An 18,076-nucleotide genomic window follows, 5' to 3' on the forward strand; every position below is an offset into this window, starting at 1 on the left:
TGGCTCTCTCGACATTGTTCGCTAAGTCAAGTCGCGCGAGGTACGCGAAGAGAAATTAGTCTTCACGGTGGGCGTGTTGGTCTTACCAGACTCCGATGTCCCTTAGTTGGTATGTCAGTCTAACCGCGGGTCTCATCTGCGTCGCAGGAAAAACGGTAAAACGGATGAATCACGAATGTGTATCATTATCGGTTTTGAAAATTGGATCGATCCGCGGACGTTGTAAAGTTTCATTTTTCGATTTCACAGCTGCGTTGCGCGTGAAGTTTTAAACGCGGTATTTTAAGCAGTGCCGGGAATCGAGTTGGCGGAAATAAGGAAGATTCGAAAACGTGTACCGATCATCGGGTTTGAAATAGTGTAATCCTGTTCAGAGTCCAGCTCACAATGCGCTTCGTGATATAAAAGCAGATCCTGTGGAGTGGTGGCAAAACAGCGGCAGGGATTCTGGTCACTAGGATCAGAAAAACTTGTTCTCAAATTATTGAGAGTGGGAGTAGAGAGCTCACTGACCCAAACCCGGTGAGTGTGATGTTCTTTTTTTTCATCGTTCATCATCGTCGTTCTCGAGTGCTGCTGCAGGGCGAAATTTTAATTTTTTTTTTTATCTTGTTGTTTTTTTTTTTTTTTAATGTTCCGTATAAAAAACCGGAACCGTTTCAGGATCACTTTCCTCGTGCAGTCTGTCCGTCTGTCACAGCTAATTTTCCCCGAATTTACGGAATCAAAAAAAGTTAAAATTTGGTACATCTGTAGAATTAGATGATCCAATCACGGACGTAAAGATATACAGCAGGAATACGGGAATTCCAATTTTGAAGGTTGTTATAGGGGGCTAATCAGGAAATTAAACAAAATTCTTTTTTCAACTGCTATTTGATCATGTGACGTATCAAATAGTTCGTTATAAGGAAAGCCAATATAATATGTTTTTGTAATTTTTAAATGCACACTTTAAAAGTTGATATTTAAATCAATTACCTAATTCGTGGCAGTGATTTGTGTCCCACCAATTTTTCTCACGATTCCAAGCTCTTCGTCCTCTTTCACTGGATAATAAAAAAGTGGCAGTAAAATCTGTGGCTTGATTTATTTCCGCATGAGAGCGTTAATTGAATAATTCGAATCGGACCTTCGATTCATTACTCCCCCATTAACCCAGTAGCATCTCACACGATTGCGCGAGTATTTCAACGCGCCTCACCTTCGAATTATGAGAATATAACGATCGCGTGCAAAGAGCGTTAATTGTGCCGTATGGATAAAATTATATGCGATTACCGTATCGATAGCACCACCTTGATAGTTGGATTGAAAAAAGGCGAAGAAGAAGAAAAAAAAAAAACGAAAAATAAGATCATAGACACGTTCCGTGGATATAGATGTTGCGGTACACCTTGCACGCCTCACTGACGACACGACCCTAAGAATCGTTTTATTCTTTATCAGGTGAATGAGAAAAAATGTCGAATTACATATATATATATATACATATATGAAGAAAAAATTTTTCTTCACGCGGAATCTGCTGTACGAGTGTGAAAATTACACGGGGAAAAAAACGCAGGGGGCGAGGCCGGCGATTATCAAAATTAACTTCGCATGCTCATTAAGAACTCACGATTGAAAAACGAAACAAAAAAGCGAAAGTAGGTATTACGAGAAGTCAATCACACTTTGCTCCAGTTAACGTCATGTAAATCGATGAAATTGAATAACGCTTGACCTTCTAATCGCGAGTATTATAGCAGCGGCTGCAGAAGACTTTGCCAAGTTGCTGGATAAAATATAACGTGTACCTATATAGGTTGGGTCAGGTTGTTGTCCTTGAGGGGTGCACCAAGACTTTCAATGAACAGGAATATACACGTTAGATACTTTCAAAAATTGTTCGCCGTAAAAAGGCCGACGCTTAGGGCGGTCGATTACGTCGATAATTTATTCAATCCGATCGATGTTATAATGAGTAACCTTACGCGGTTCGATCTCATAAAATACACTCAGGACTTGCATCGTTATTTTCCGTGTATTGTAATTATTTTCAGTCGTAAATCTGAGCATAATATCAACTGTTGTACACGCGCTGGTTAAGTTCCGAGGTTAAACGAGCGCTTCCTTTATTGTATATCACGTTATCTACGATCTGATTGGCATTCTATTTTCATACTCACAAACTTTCTTCACCTTTCTCTCTTCACAGTTTATTATGCATCATTGAACCTCGTCAATTCTATAAGTCTAGGACGTTTTTTTCTACCGAGGTTCGATCAGTTTTACCGAAAAAAGCAGAAAAATGAAAAAATAAATCACACGAAATCGCGCTGCTCTTCGGGAAACTTCCACGTTGAGATCGGATTCCTTTTTTTTCGCTCTGGTACATTTCGGTTTTTCTGTTTTTTTTTTTTTTTCTTTCGTTCCGTTAAAACGAAACGCAGCGCGTTGAGTCAATCTTATCCGTAGCCTATAATAATTTGATTTTTTCATGTGTATAATCGGCATTCAAACGTTGCAAATCAAGTACCGATCGGTGCTCGGTCGTGGTTTGACTTGCGTCAATTTTCGCCGCAGATTGCGGATTTCCTACGAATTTCAGGTAGAAAAATAGTGAGGTAACGAAACCACCTCAACGGTGGACGTCTACCGGTAGATGCGGTAAACCGGATGAAATAAAGCGGTCATCTCCGACGTAGGTTACATATATTTTGAGAAATAAAAGCCGCTCGGTGGGTTTTTTAATTGTGCAAGATCGAACGCCGTCCGAACGTGTCCTGGAAGAAAGTCAGATAAATATCCTGTTCTCCGGTCGTTCGTTTGAAGTTCGCTGAATCTTTTCCTTATTCCACGGAGCGTGTCGCGCGCGGGTTCCACATTACGTAACGGCCGCAAAATATAATAACAATTATGTACAGATCCGGAACGCTCTTTGCCCGCGCAGCTTTGAAGATCATCGTCTCTCCGCTATGTAAGAGAAATAAAAAGTCCGAAGAGAGTTGTCGAACCTAGGAGTAGAATCGCTCGTACACATCCACCTTTCATTTTCAAGGTGTGTACGAGTACCTAGAGATATTCAACGAAAGCTTATCTTCTATTCGTTCGCGCAGACCTTCGCCACGAGGCGCCACTGTACACGACACGCGGTTACAAGCGTCCTTCGGTAAAATAATTTTTCTCTCACGATTCGTGCAATTTATTTTTCGATACACGCCGAACACCCGATCAACCGATCAATGCACTTCTCCAACGGCGAATCAACTTTCGAATAAAAATAAAAATAAAAACAAACACGAAAACCTGACCGCATAATTCTTGAGGAAGTTTACGACATACGTGATCACGGAAAAATACCCGCTCACGAAATATGTATGTCGTTCCGTTTTGCCAAATTCAGAAGTTGGTGCGTAGTTAAATATTTTTACCTCAACTCGTCGATAAATTACCAAACCTACCGCAGGGGTGAAAGAAATGGTGGTCAAACGCGTTTACGAAATTCGAAAAGATTGATTTGCGTAATTGCGCGACCCCGGAAATTTTTTTCTGTTTTTTTTCTTTTTTTTGTCCTTATCTTCGAAAGTAGAGAGTCGACGATATTCTAAGTCGTTGATGCATATCATTACATTTAATTTGACATAATCTGCCTCAATTAAAAATAATTTCAAACATCCCGAAGACGGCACTGCGTTTTTATTATACACTACGCATTCCCTCGGGTATCGTTATCTCTGAATCCGGAATATTGATGGTCCACGTTGCGCCGTTGAAATCTCTGCATAGGACGGTAAGTATACCTTTCTATGCAGGGATTTCAACGCCGCGGCGACGACCGTCAATATTTCGGATTCATACCACGTATCGGTGGCATGTAATGAGATTAGACTGTTTTTATATTTTAACAAGTATATGAGGCACGACTACTGAACGGTAACAAGGCACACGTGAAAGGTGCTCGAATTAAATTAAATCAATTTTAAAACAATATGTGTCAGGTTATGTTCCTTAATTTTTCAGAAATTAAGAAACGTACGTTTTTGCCGACAATAGTTAAACTATGCAAATCAGTCTAACACATAATATACCTATAAAACTAACAAAAGAGAATTTCAGGCATCATTAAGTCAACGCGTATTATCAACGTGTAATAATAAATGTAATTTAAGAGTAAGCTCTGACAGAAAAACTTGTAAATCTGCACGCATAGGAGTTCAATCGTGGCGCCGTTGTCGCCGCGGCGTTGAAATCCCCGCACAGAAAGGTACTTAGAGATTTCAACGCCTGCATAGGAAGGTAAGTACCTATCTATGCGGGGATTTCAACGCCGCGGCGACGACTATCAATATTTCGGATTCATACCACGTATCGATGGCATCTAATGAGATTAGACTGTTTTTATATTTTAACGAGAATTAGGTACAACAACTGTACGGTAACAAGGCACACGTGAAAAATGATCGAATTAAATTAAACTAATTTAAAAACAATATGTGTCAGGTTAAGTTTTTCTAATTTTTCAGAAACTTCCTCTTTTTGCCTACAACAGTTAAACCATGCAAATCAATTTAACACATAATATACTTATAAAACTAACAAAAGAGAATTTCAGGTATCATTAAATCAACGCGTATACCCATTACATAGGTGTAATAATAAATGTAATTTAAGAGTAAGCTCCGAGAAAAAAACTTGTGAATCTGCACGCATAGGAGTTTAATCCGTTTCGTTGAATACTCATTCGGATCCACGTAATGAAAGGGAAGTTTTTCTTTTTACATCGGATACGATTTCACGCATATATAAAAAGCGTTCGCAATTATTCAGCATGAATATTCCGGTTTTATTGTACAGTCTTTGCAAAAAATTGTCTCTCATAAATTTGAGAATATGAATTACATATTCCATTATCCTGCGACATTATAACGACGCGATTACAATTGAAGCGTAATAAAAACGTATAACACACACGTATACAACACCACAAACGAATCTCGCATCGAGCAATTTGTATTCCAAGTCACGTTTGCTATTCACATAGAACGGTATTTGTCGCTACGATCAGTCCCGTTTAATCGCATAAATATAGAGTCGAGTATTACGCTTATAATATGAGGCGTAACCATTATAATCCTGGATTAAATTTTATCCTTTATTAATTTTTTTTTTCATTTCTCTTTCTTCTCGCGGAATAAGGCAGAAACGAGTTCGCACATCTCTGTTCAACTGGTTATTCGTTCCTGACTTATGGATTTTGTTCGTCGTTTTTTGTTTTTTTATTTATGCGTTTTCTTCCCCGCAAAAACCTTTGTAATATAAAACCGGCTCGCCGGGTCACGTGCGAAATGTATAGCCCCCGTTGCCGTGCACGTTCGCTTACGTCAATTTACATGGTTTCTGGGCTCAAACTTTGTCTCGCTCTGCAGCTATTACCCATACCGCATAGCAATCATAGAATATACAAACTACTCACTGCAACCATTACGCAAAGCTTTAATCCACTCTTCCGATTTGGAGAGATTTGCAAGTTTCGTAAGAGAAAGGTGATAATTAAAGGTAAATAAGATATGAATCCGTATCATATGTATATCATATACATATATATTACCTATCCACACCTTTGCGATCATAATTATATTTCACTGACCATATTTGATAAAGTTTCTAGAAAAATTTCAGGATATATTTGACTCCACCCAATTATATCGGTATAAATTACTCGCGGCCTTCGTATCGTTGCAACAAAAAAATCATTATAAAAGTAAAAATCGGCACGCCCTTACTATTTGTCTTGTTTCAGTTATTTCAATTTCATTAATTGATTTCACTCACTTATTTGTTTTTTATGGTCAAATAACAACAATAACTACAATAATAATAATAATAGCAATATTATTACGGTAGATATGGCTGCTCTATTAAAATCTACTTATCACAAATATACATGGTATAAATGATTGCAAAATTCGTTTAACTATGTGACTCGTTAGTGATGTTTGTTTGGTAAAAAAGAGAAAAAAAAAAAAATCCACCGTACCCGTCGTAGACTATATGTACAGTTGTTGGCCCGAGGAGGTTTACAAAATAATATATTCAGGTTAATTGTTATTTTTATATTTCTTTATTCGAAGCTGTTGCACAATTTTATTCATTTTTTTTTTTGTTTTTTTAAATTGTTTTTTCCTCATGTTCATTTACGGTTGAATTTATTTGGCATCCGTACAGACATCTAGGCAGATAATCTAACGGCGATATAGAAGCGGTGGACTGACGAATTTGCAAAGTATAACATGAACGATAATTTATTCGGATCAGATGCTTATTATAACACCCTATTTAATAAATTAGTTACGAAAGAATTATACCTAATTGTGAAAGACGCATGCGACTTAGTTTACAACAACGCGAGAACCCGAGATTAATTTTGTGTCCGAAATCAAATCTGGCGTAATATTGAAACTTGTAATGATATACCGGGTCAAAATTGCTAACAGGTGCCCTCGGGTATTATTGGGTACAAGCAAAACGAAATTTTACGCTATTATACTATAAAGTTTACGCAAACTCAAATGTTACATATCACGATCATATATATTATCCATTAACGCACGGTAACGAAGGTCATCGTAAACTATAAAAAATGTTCAAACAATTTGGATTTTCGTTTTCTACGTTTTCAATTCCAGATTGTTGAAGATTTGGGAAAAATTTGAAGAGTCTGATTCCGGCATACGCCTATAAGATGATTTTTATCTAATTTTATCTTGCTTCATCAAGAATGATGGAAGGTGCTCGAAATTTTCGAAAATGAACGACACGTACGATCAGTTTTGTTTCTCAAATTCCTCGCGAAAAGAAGTTTCCTAAAATTCGTTACCGCCAAATTGTGAGTAAAATTGATTGTTTCAGACAAAATGAGATGTTCGATTGACGGTAACGGTGAAAAGTGGCGAAGGCGTTTGAATTTCGTTGGAATTTTTTTATGACATTTGGGCGAGTTGAGTAATAATCCGGATTCCTTTCGTATTTCGGAACTCGCAGGTCTGCGGTGCGTGTGTGTGTATATAGAGTTAGGAAAACTTCGGTTCCGGTATTTAAAAAAGGATTTCGAAGCTCGTGTGTGCCGAACGGTTATTGGACGATGCAGCAGGATACGGTATAAGTTGCAAATATTGGTTATAGTGTTATCCCGAGATATAAGAAGGTGCCACCTTCGAAATCACCCCACCTACGAAGCTACCGCGGACTCTGGCGAGATACCCATACTCACATTCGCTGACCGCAAGACATCGAAGTTACCTCTCAGGAGTCTCTCAAACGAGGCCTATACGCCGCCTTGAACACATCTCCAACACTTCACGCCATCCCCTTCGATCAACGGTGAGTAAATACAACCAGATTAATTCCATCTTTCCAGCTGAGCTTGGGGTAATAAAATTTGACACGGATCTTTCACTTCCATCTTCGTACATCCCAGAGTGCCTCTCGTGACCGTAAAATTAACGCCACGTCTTACGTCGGAGGAATATTGATTCAACTTTTGAAACGGTTCCCAACTTTGTTTTTTTTTCTGCATTGATAATTTTTGAGTACGGTATTCGGCCGGGTGTTGTTTTTTTTTCTCCCATCGTAGGCCGGGATTCATTTTCTTTTCCATTTCGTTTTTTGCTCCTCGAGATGCTCTTGATTTTTGAAATCCTTTCATCCGTACTGCATAGCTGCTGTCTCTCTTGACCCACCTTCGAATAATTTCTCGATTTCTCTTCGCTCATGTTGCAATAAATATAAAATTAATTCGACGACTACTCCTATGTAGTTTTCGTACGATTCACGGACCCCTTGGCATCCTTTCACTCGATTCTATTTACCCAGAGATTCGATCCCTGCTCGAGAAAAGATCTGGAATACGATAGAACGTGAAAATTGTTACACATAACGCTGAAACGTTCGAAAAATTATTCTGTCAATCTTATCGTTTGCTCTTCGCAGGTGGACGTTAAATTATTGCCGTTGTTATTATTATAATCAAAGAAGATGAGACCAGCGTACGTTTTATGCGGGCTGTTCGCCGCAGTTGCTGTTGTAAACGGTTTGCCAATCGTCAAGCGAGAAGCCGACGATTTGAGCCCTCTCAACGAAGTAAGTATTCTGATTTCAATGTTTCAAGTTCAAGAACGGTGAAGAAATCAGTAGAAAAAGTAGCGACGTCGAATCTCATTGTCAGTTCTTTGAACGACCGTCGTTCGGTCTACCGGTTGCGTAAGAAGTGTCATGGCGCCCGCCTCCCCACCCTTATATTCAAGGGTATCGGTCACGTCGAATTGTAGACGATATCTAGACAGTCCCGGTTATCTTCAGTTTCGAACGCCGTGACATATCTCATCCGTTAATTTAAACGAAACTTTCATTTCCAACCACGGCGAACAGGTGTACAAAACAGTTTCGTTTTTCTAAAAAGATATTCGATAAAAAACGTCGGGATTTTGTGTGAAAAAATTTACCGGACATACGAGAGAGCGATGAGAGGCAAAAATTTTGGATCGCCAATTTTCGACGTCGGTCGATTCCGTCCGGTCAGCAATCGCGTAAAGTTCTCAACGATTGGCGAAACCGAGTGAGTTCGATAGTGAAAGTAGTCGTCAAATGGTCCAGTCGATACTACTTACCTCGGTCACGGTATAGAGAAACACGTGTACATGTGTAGAATGCTCGTGTGAAGAAAAAAAAAAATTCACAAACCTCGCGTCGCATACACACGAGTATATTTATGCATCCTCGCACCGGCTGCAATCTGGGTTAAATTCTTCGTTCAACGTTCGATTCTCCGCTAACCAATCTATACTATATGTAGTATACCTGTGTCTATGCATATAATAATTATTGTGCAATCGTGGACTTTTGCTGGTATGGCCGCTATCGCTGCGCCGTGATGTTCGTATGCTTCTCAACGGTATTTCTCGTCAGAATAAATGCGAATTCGAGATTAACGCTTTTATGCGACATCGCATATTTCAAATCTTTAGAAATATAACTGCAGGCTATCGAATGGCGTCGAGTTCATCCGTTGCAGTAAAAGTGATATTTCACAATCTTGCAAAAAAAAAAGCAAAGAATAAAAATGCTAATACAACGCGCGTCTCCACTTCTAGTATTCCGTAAAAATTGAACTCTCTTTTTCGCTATCAAGTTTCGCTGTAAAATTGCTCGGAGAAGACCTCCCATACTGCAGACATTCTTTCTTCGCGCTATAGATTGACGTCTATCGGGTAATCGGATGAATATTCGTCGAACGGTTTACGGTGTAGTCTGAGATTGTCCTATGCGGAACCATCGGCGAAAAACTTTCTCAAATACTATCCAAGCCATTATTTATCTAACTAGTTAAATTCATACTTAAGTATATGTATATTAAATATTTGTGGGGACATCTCTCGTATATCAAGTTACATCATGAATCCCTCGGTCACCGAGCGTTGATGAGGCGAAGGAAAGTTGCGCAAGTTGTACAAAGCCGAAATGACATTGCATACGGAATGGTTATGGCTATTTAACGAGATAAGATTCATGAATTATTTTAGTTGCGTTTAAAATAATTCCGAGGTTTCTTTCCAACGACCGTTATAAAAAGTTATTACGGAATTCGTATAATTTTCAAGGACGCTCGTGCAATCGGAGGGGGGGGGGGGAGGGGGAAATTGGAAAAAATAGCCCGTAAAAAAATGGCGAGTAGCTACGCGAGCTAAAATTATTCACATCGTTCAATGTAGCAAAATTAATGATCAATCTTGAGTAACCGTTCACCGAAGACTCGCTGAGTTTTGTAATCGTGTGTAAGGTAAAAATAAATGAATTGAAAATATCAATTACCCACTCTGCTCACGAATCACGTTACGGTAGGTCTACGTCTTGCAGGCTGACGCAGACACCGTCGCCGATGAGGAAAGGGGAGACAGAGATAAGAGGAAAATCGGAATCGTCAAACTTGGCGTCTCCAACGGAATAATCAACTTCGTCTTTGGGGTAAGAAAATTCTATTTATAATATGCAGTCATTAACGAAACGTAAAAATTTAGAACAAGGTTTACGACTACGAGTGAACTGTGGACTGTTGGTGCATTGTAGTTATTATCCCATCGTACGGTCCGATACGTAATTGAAAGAAAAAAAAAAAACCATCAATTATAAAGTGCGACTAGGCGACCGTATCATTATTCTTCAGATTTAAACGACTCTGGGACGACGTTCTGTACAGTTAATTTATTAGTTCTGGAATAACGTGAGTCACTTTCTAAGCAGAATTGAGTACTTTATAAGTATATATACCGAAGACAAGGTTTAAACACGGTATGCACTGTGACAACTAATTATGAACGTACGATGGTAAAATGCAGGTGAAGATGATTTTCATTGAAGAATACACCGCGAAGTTGTTTTTTTTTTTTTTTTTTTTTTGTTCAGAAATAATGACAACTTATTCATTGGTTATTTTCATACGTTTTAGAAACTCGACGCGTTTCTCGACGCAAAGACGAAAGCGATCGCCGTCCTTGACGAAGGAAACAAAGCTAAAAACGCAGCTTTCGGTATCGATAGCAGCCAATCAGCTACGAGTCAATTTATCAGCGACCTGATATCTCAAAAGATCGCAGCTGGTACCGCGAGCATCGGTCCTCTCGTTTCCGGAGCCACGACATTCTTTACGAGCGCCAGCAGCGGCATTGGAAACGCAATCGCGTCGAAATTAGGACCTCTGAGTTCGCTTGCGGGAGGACTTACCGGGGGTAACGACGTTTGGCATATCCTTAGCTATGATTATTCATTCGTTAGGTCGTTTTTGTTCCGATCAATTCCTCATTTTTTCTCACGTATATTTCTTTGTTACGTTTAGGTTCAGGCGGCGGTGGTTTGGGGGGTGGTTTCGGAGGTATTTTGTCTTCGAAGATCGAGGCTATCTCGGGTTTGAGCAGCGGAAGTAACCTGGGTGGAAACAGCGGTGGAGATATCGGTGGATCGGGAGACGTTGGAGCCGGACTTAGCTTAGGAGGTGGTGCAGGTGGAGCGGGTGGCGGTCTCAATCTGGGCGCCTTCGCCAACCTTGGAGGCGCGGTAGGACCATACTGAATGATTACAAATCCGAAATCGGCATTTTAACCAAACATCTTACCATCAATCGTCAGCGGTGAATTGTCTCAACGGCTTTGGCGGAAAATTCATCGCAAATTTAATACGAGACGCTTGATATACCACGCATTTTTCTACTCTCTCTTTCTTTCTTTCTCACCTCATTTCGTCAATTAGAACTGATTGATCTTCGACTATCTTTTTTGTTTTATTTATTTTTTTATTTTGTTTTATTTAATTTTTTTTTTCATAACGCGTTTGCTCGTGACCGGATTTTATTTTCGATCGTTTTTTGTAGTCACTTTTTTACTCAGGCAAACAATTACCTAAGGTGCGGGCACTAATCTATTTTTTTTTTTTTTTCGTACGACATGTGATGATGAGGCATTGACTGACACGAGCGAGATACCCAAATAGATGAACGTTATACATAGTGTACAGGAATGAAGTTAATGATCTATCACGTGAACGGTGGATAAAACTTTTGAATTATAATATTCACACGTGTTTTAATGCTTACTCTGTAGACTTTCTCGCGGGAGGATAAAACTGGTTTGTTGTATATGATTATCATCTAATTTTATCGAAGCTTGAATGACTTTCGATTTCATTTCAATAATTTCGTGAGCTATCGTTTAATTGAAATGCAATTTTATGACGAATAACCAACATAAAGACGATAAAAAAATCATTTATGGTGGTAGAATGGTAATCGGTTACATCATGCACGGTAGGCTTATGGTTGTTTCTCTGTGAAATTTTTAGATAATTTAAGCTATTTGAGATATTTAATTTGGCTAATTTCAGCAGACTCTCTGATTTTCAAAATTGTTTTGTTTTTTTAGCTCGGCAGATAAGAGAAGTCCTCCAATTATTCGCTCTTCACGCCCCCCTCTCTCTCTCTCTCTCTCTATCCATCTGGCCATTTCTATTTAGTTCGTAATCGATTATTGGACCGTAAGAGATTTGTAAATAATAAGTCGTCAACGTAAGATTGCGAGGTCATCTTACGTAACCTGTAAATGATGTACATAGCGTTATTGTACGCTCAACAATAAAATCACATTTATTATTTTTATCTAATTTTACACGAAGTACATTTCTTTTTCCTGGCCTTCAATTACGAAAATTTGCTCTTCCCTTATCCTCGATATCCATATTATCCTTTGCCAATTTTATAGCATCGAGTATGAAACTATTGTTACGTTGTTTTATTTTTCCGTTCTATTAAATCGTTACGATTCTGATTTGAGTTTCTATTGTTCTCTGAGGACCTGATTCGGTATATTATCTTTACATCTTCCTCGGGTCTTTTTAGGTTTGAACTGACCGTAGCTTTTCTTCTATTTCTCTTTCATTTTTGTTTTGAAATTTTATTCGGAATCTTGCTCGGCAAATTGAATAAATTTTCGACTCGTTGTTCGGTGTACTTTGGACAAAAATTCAGTACACGATTCTCCTTATCATACTTTCTACACACTCTCTTGTAACGAGCAAATTTCAAACCTGGTAAAACTGGCTTCGAAACTTGAAATTAAGGAAGCTAGATATACGTAACGAGTTTTAGAGAAATGCAAATTTCAATATGTGTATTAGCGGTCAATATTGGACTTGGATAACCCAACTCGTAGTATCGAAAATTGCATAGACAATCACTACCGACCTGTAACAAGTTCAGAGTGCGATCGCTAGGGATTGAAATTTTAAATAATCTTACGATAACGTAAACGAACCAGTTTTACTCCCACGAAGGCCAGTAAGATGAAATTCTGCAATAATATACAAATGGTATAATACTCATTAGCTTTACTTGCAGTTGATCACATATTACACTTGCTCCGACTTACGTTTCATGTCAATTATTTTTATTCATTTTCTAATTTTTTTTTTCATTGCCAAGACGAGCATCACCACAACGACGGAAGACATCCCCGAATTCGATAGGGTTCACGTGTCCTTGGACGTTCCTCCCCCCGTATTCGGAGGTGGATTCAATCTCATCACCAACATCAGTAAAGTATTGAGTAGCGTGATAACGGTGAGTAATTCTATAATGATCGTCTCTTTTTCTGGTCATTTACCTTTTCTTTATTTATTCTTGTGGTTTTCATTTGGAACACGATTATATCATGTATAATGTCGACATCCCTTCACTTTGCGTTATGCAATCTCAGATCATGTGGATTATACGTGAACCAGTGGTATAGAAATTATACCGACGAAACAGCAAACGTTTGTTGCAGTTTTCAAATTAACATGAAGTCAAAAATTGATATGAAAAACTGCGGGCGCAGTTAGTTTCCTAAAAATGACGTTTTTTGTATTTTTATTTTGACGCAATGTCGATTAACGTCAAGTTTAAATCGGATTGCTGACTTCGATGTTTGATAAAATCTATCTATTCCGGATCAGTGATATTTCATAGCCTCAATTTCCACTCTACGAAGAATGATCCACTGATTGAATGTCATTTGATTTATTGGTGTCTACATTCTGGAGCATGTATAAGCTCATTGATTATGGAAAGCGAACGATTGCTCGTTAACTCAAGGACTTTTTATTCGATTATGAATGACACAAAGGATACGATTGTCCTGAATGGACACGATGTAAAAAAAAAAACAGTCGATTTCTATTTTCATAGCGTGAATTTTTATGCAATTATAACTGTATTGAAAAATTCGGCAATTTATTACGAAATTTATGATATCATAATTCATATTTATTCAGCAAGAAATAATACGATTCATTCGATTTTTATATTTTATTTCAATGGAATAAACTGACATTTCTAGTTAACACAGGTTGGTAATCCACGTGAATTGATAGTAAATATTTTTTCAGAATTCAGCCCGCAGAACACAGAACGTCCTAGAAGTTTTCAAGCCAGTTTTCCGTGGAGCTTTTGCCATCAAAGGCCTGCCCTCCGACAACCCGAAATAAGGGACAACGCGGCGCCCATTGGCTGAAAAAATTATGGGAAACTAGTGGTAGCCGAAGTCATCGAGAATCCTCAGAAGCAATAATCAACATTAGTAGACACGCATTATGGTTATTAATTGTAAAAAGTGTAGATAATTTTTTATCTTTTCTTGTTATTTATTTTTACCGCAAATGTTCTCACTGGAGAACTCATAGGTGACCAACTGTATACATAGGTATATCGTACTGTTATCAGTGTTCAGGTTGAATGCATTGATTTGCGACAAACCGAGTATTTCAGATACAAAATTAAGAATTATTATTACACACGTGTAATGTATCCGGTGCTGAATAACCTTCTCGAGAAGAAGGAGACAATTTCTGAATAGAAAGCAAATCTGGCAAAGATTTTTCAATTAGTTTAATAAGGTTGAATGCGTTATAGGGAACTGAACCGATGTGACCAAATTGTTGTATCTATAGTTCGACGCTTATTGTTAGTTTATTTTTTCTTTTCAACATGAGTCATGTTTGTTCTTAGGTAATTTCAGAATTTATAGATGTTATTTTTTACGTTATGTTTGTAGCGGCGATTTGAGGATGATTACATATCTAAGTAGTTGAATTTTTTTCTACCAAAAAAAACCATCTTTGCATCTTCGAGTCGTCATTTAGCGTCTATATAATTTTAAGAGTCAAACTGCACGGTGCTGACTGTAACTTATTTTTCAAATTTTTTCGGTTTTCTCGATTATATATGATTGTTGTCCAGTGAAGGTTTTTTTTATTCACCAAGAGGGGAATAAAATTAATAATTCTTCATTTTTCCTAGACATAGAAAACGTTTGCTCAGCTCGAGCAGATCAACGATCTGATTTATTGTTAATATTGATGTAAGTACGTACATCGCATGATTTTAAGTACATGATGTAGAATAGAGGAATCAATGATATTTTTTATGTCTACTAAAATTCATTTCCTCGCGATTCAACCCCTTAAGCGGCATTGACGCCATTTTGCGCACATCGATTATATTTCTTAATTGTGTCAATCGATTTGCACGAAAATTGGTACCCCGGGGTTTTTGAGTTTGCTGATCACGAATCTAGCCTCAAAGTGCTGCAATTCAAAACTCTTCTTTCTGCGTATTTGTATTTAGTATTAACTATATACTTGTAAAAATTCACCCGCGCATTAGCCGGTGATCCGATTCACATGAATTTTTGCATTTCGGTCCGCTATATTGGATCCGCCATTATGAATTTTTGTATTTTGACGAAAGATTTTTTCTTTCTGCTCGAGGGGTTAATTCGTTCAATGAATTTTCAGTCTTGATCTGCACTGTAATTTCACCATCTAAGAACCAGATGAGTAAAACATTACATTGAATGCGGTGCAATAATTAATCATACATCTCACATGATTTCATGTTATTTCCTTTTGGCGAGAGATGCGCCCTTTCGGCCTCAAATATAACTTTTTCAAATTCATGCGTTTTTCTCTTCCAGAAAGACATCCTCGAGGATTTAAAGACTTAAACAGGACAAAAATAACATCAGTTTAAATCGAATGGCGTTTTGCAATTCAATTAAAAACAAGAATTCTACCCTTGTAGTAGAACTTTAGGCTCAAATTTACTTGTCGCCAGGAAGGTTCCTTTCTCAAAAATGAAAATAATTAAACAGACTGAATTTTCGAATCACATTTAATTTGGACTAACCTAATTTTGATACTTTTCGTTTTCCATCGCTTTTCAACTACACGCCCTTTCAACAAAATTTTTATTTTCTTTGTTGACTACGCCTTTCTGGTTTTCAGTCCTCGATCTAATATCCCAAAAAAATCTAGATCCGATCAACGAATCTCTTCTTATGCGATCTGGATTACAGGTGTAATGTGAATATATACATATACTGCCGCGAGGCTGATCACAGTTCATGGATTAGTTTATTCAATTTCCCTGCCTTTGAGATACATATTGTATACGTACAATCATAGCGCGTGCTAATGAGAACATGAAGTTATGTACATATGACGTTGAAATCGGACGTAATATGCAGTTGGACGTTAGTATCCGCATATCCTTCTAGGTGAAAATTAGTAAGTGCAACGTGCACGTGCAACTGTTACATATATTTGTATGCATGAATTAGTATATAATAAAACTGGTTGCCAAGTTGATTTTGTAAATATTATTTTCCGGGTATAGTAGACGTACATCGTACCTACGGGGAAAGCAAAGTTAATGCAGCGTAATCAAAATTTGATACACTCATAGAAGACGCGATAACGAATCATTAATTGTGCAAGTTGCGATTCCCATTTTGTTCAAAGTGAAGATGAACCGATACCGAAATAATTGTACTTCGGCACGGTTGATTGCGGAATATTCAAATTCAAAGAAACATTGACGGGGGGATCACTTGCGTCGTCGGTTCATTGGCATCGTCTCATTCAGTCACCAGGGTGAGGTAAGTGGATAAATTTTATAAATCATTTTTGTTTTTTTCGATCAAGTTGAATGAAAATTCCTGTTTTATTGACCGCGTGACTGAATAAGATACACAAACACACGTGGTAATCGCGCATTGCATATTTTTTTAATCTATGATTTCGTAAAAACTCGCGTAATTATACGGTACCATAATTACCAATGAAGTGTTGGTGAAAAAAAAAAATGGATTTTTGCCAAATTTATGGTGCTTCGGCATCGTTTGCATCACACTCCGTTAATCACCGCGGTAGCACCTTGTCCTTCTGTCGTCTAAAAATAGCTGATTTCTCTCTATGAATTTTTACCGCAAACCTCTCGCGCTTTCGTGTAGTATTGCTGACTATGATGCGGTAATGAAGGTGTGCAATGAATAAACTGGCGGGGATATTTTTTTTTCAAATATGTATGCACACTATTATAGGATGACCTTATATACACTCTTCGTACATTTGAAATTTTGAAATACGCAGGGTTCAGAATTTTATCGGAAGTGAAATTTTTTTTTCATCGCAATTGTTTATCGAACATGAGGAGGTGTCGTTGTGAATACCGGTGAAGGACAAATCACCTCCGTTTGCAGCCTGTACGGAGTTTGTTTTTTCGCAAAACTACGAAGAATTATTCAAAAATATTCGGGAAGCCGCAGAAACTTTAATTACCATACATTCGGTATTGAAGATATTATTTACCAAGTTTTAAAATTTTCAAACTTCCGTGCTGCGAGGCGATAGGTGTACGATGTCATTCGTGCGTAATTAGCTTCCTTGTGATCAACAAATATAATAGCGTCTACACGAAATCTGAATCATAGATATATTGAACTTGAGTGTAATAATCGCTGAACAGATAACGCGTGGACAGCCATATTGTTTTGTAAATCTTTCTTATCAACTGCGCTAATAGAATCTAATTATTCTTTGGTTACATAACACCGCGGTATGAGAGCTGGTCGAAAAACCTGGTGTTGGTTAAGTTTATGACCCTTTTTTTTTTTGATTTTGTAATCCTTATACGTTTTATGAATCTTCTCACCTGCACCGTAAATGAAATTACGAGTTAACTTACAACGAGTCATTTATTAGGTATGTCCACAATTTATCACCGCGCACATCGGTTGAAAATAAGGAGTTAGAATTTTTTATGTTCTTCATTCATCCACTTTATTTTAGTTTATTTTAATTTTTATAGCTTGTTTCTTCGTTCTGAGTATTATGCGGCTGCTGCAGATACTACATTTCACACATAAAACCGCTCATTCCATTAATGGCGATCGAAAAAAGTGGCGAAAAATTACCAACGGAAATAAAAAGTCGACGCGGGTATACCGCAGTTGATACTTGAGGTGTGTCAGAAACATGCAATACCTGTGTCGTATGATTGCCAGTTGAAGAACGAGGTAGAAAAATTCAAGAGGCCTTTGCCCGCGAGTTTATGAAACTCGTTTATGGAAGCTGCACAATTACCTGCCTATACTGTTCATCAATGAATCCGAGATTGAATCTTAATAATCGAAATCATTCGAAATGAAAAAATGTTTGACAAAATACTCAAGTT

General features: G+C 37.8%; 1 protein-coding gene across 2 annotated transcripts; it reads left to right on the plus strand.

Moving 5' to 3' along the window:
• The first annotated feature begins 139 nt into the window (after positions 1 to 139).
• LOC105690165 (glycine, alanine and asparagine-rich protein) lies at positions 140 to 16,209 on the plus strand. 2 transcript variants are annotated; one of them, XM_020854735.2, is made up of 8 exons: positions 140 to 522; positions 7,168 to 7,365; positions 7,975 to 8,124; positions 9,883 to 10,005; positions 10,487 to 10,766; positions 10,874 to 11,091; positions 13,007 to 13,144; positions 13,951 to 16,209. In XM_020854735.2, the coding sequence occupies exons 3-8, from the start codon at positions 8,020 to 8,022 to the stop codon at positions 14,047 to 14,049; spliced, it is 963 nt and encodes a 320-aa protein (XP_020710394.2). In that variant the 5' UTR covers positions 140 to 522; positions 7,168 to 7,365; positions 7,975 to 8,019; the 3' UTR covers positions 14,050 to 16,209. The 2 variants fall into 2 exon arrangements, with proteins under 2 accessions (XP_020710394.2, XP_020710395.2); XM_020854736.2 differs by having other exon boundaries at positions 148 to 522; positions 9,898 to 10,005.
• Positions 16,210 to 18,076: the final 1,867 nt, after the last annotated feature.

Source organism: Athalia rosae, chromosome 5, assembly GCF_917208135.1.
Source record: "Athalia rosae chromosome 5, iyAthRosa1.1, whole genome shotgun sequence".
NCBI classification, from domain to species: Eukaryota; Metazoa; Arthropoda; class Insecta; order Hymenoptera; family Athaliidae; genus Athalia; species Athalia rosae.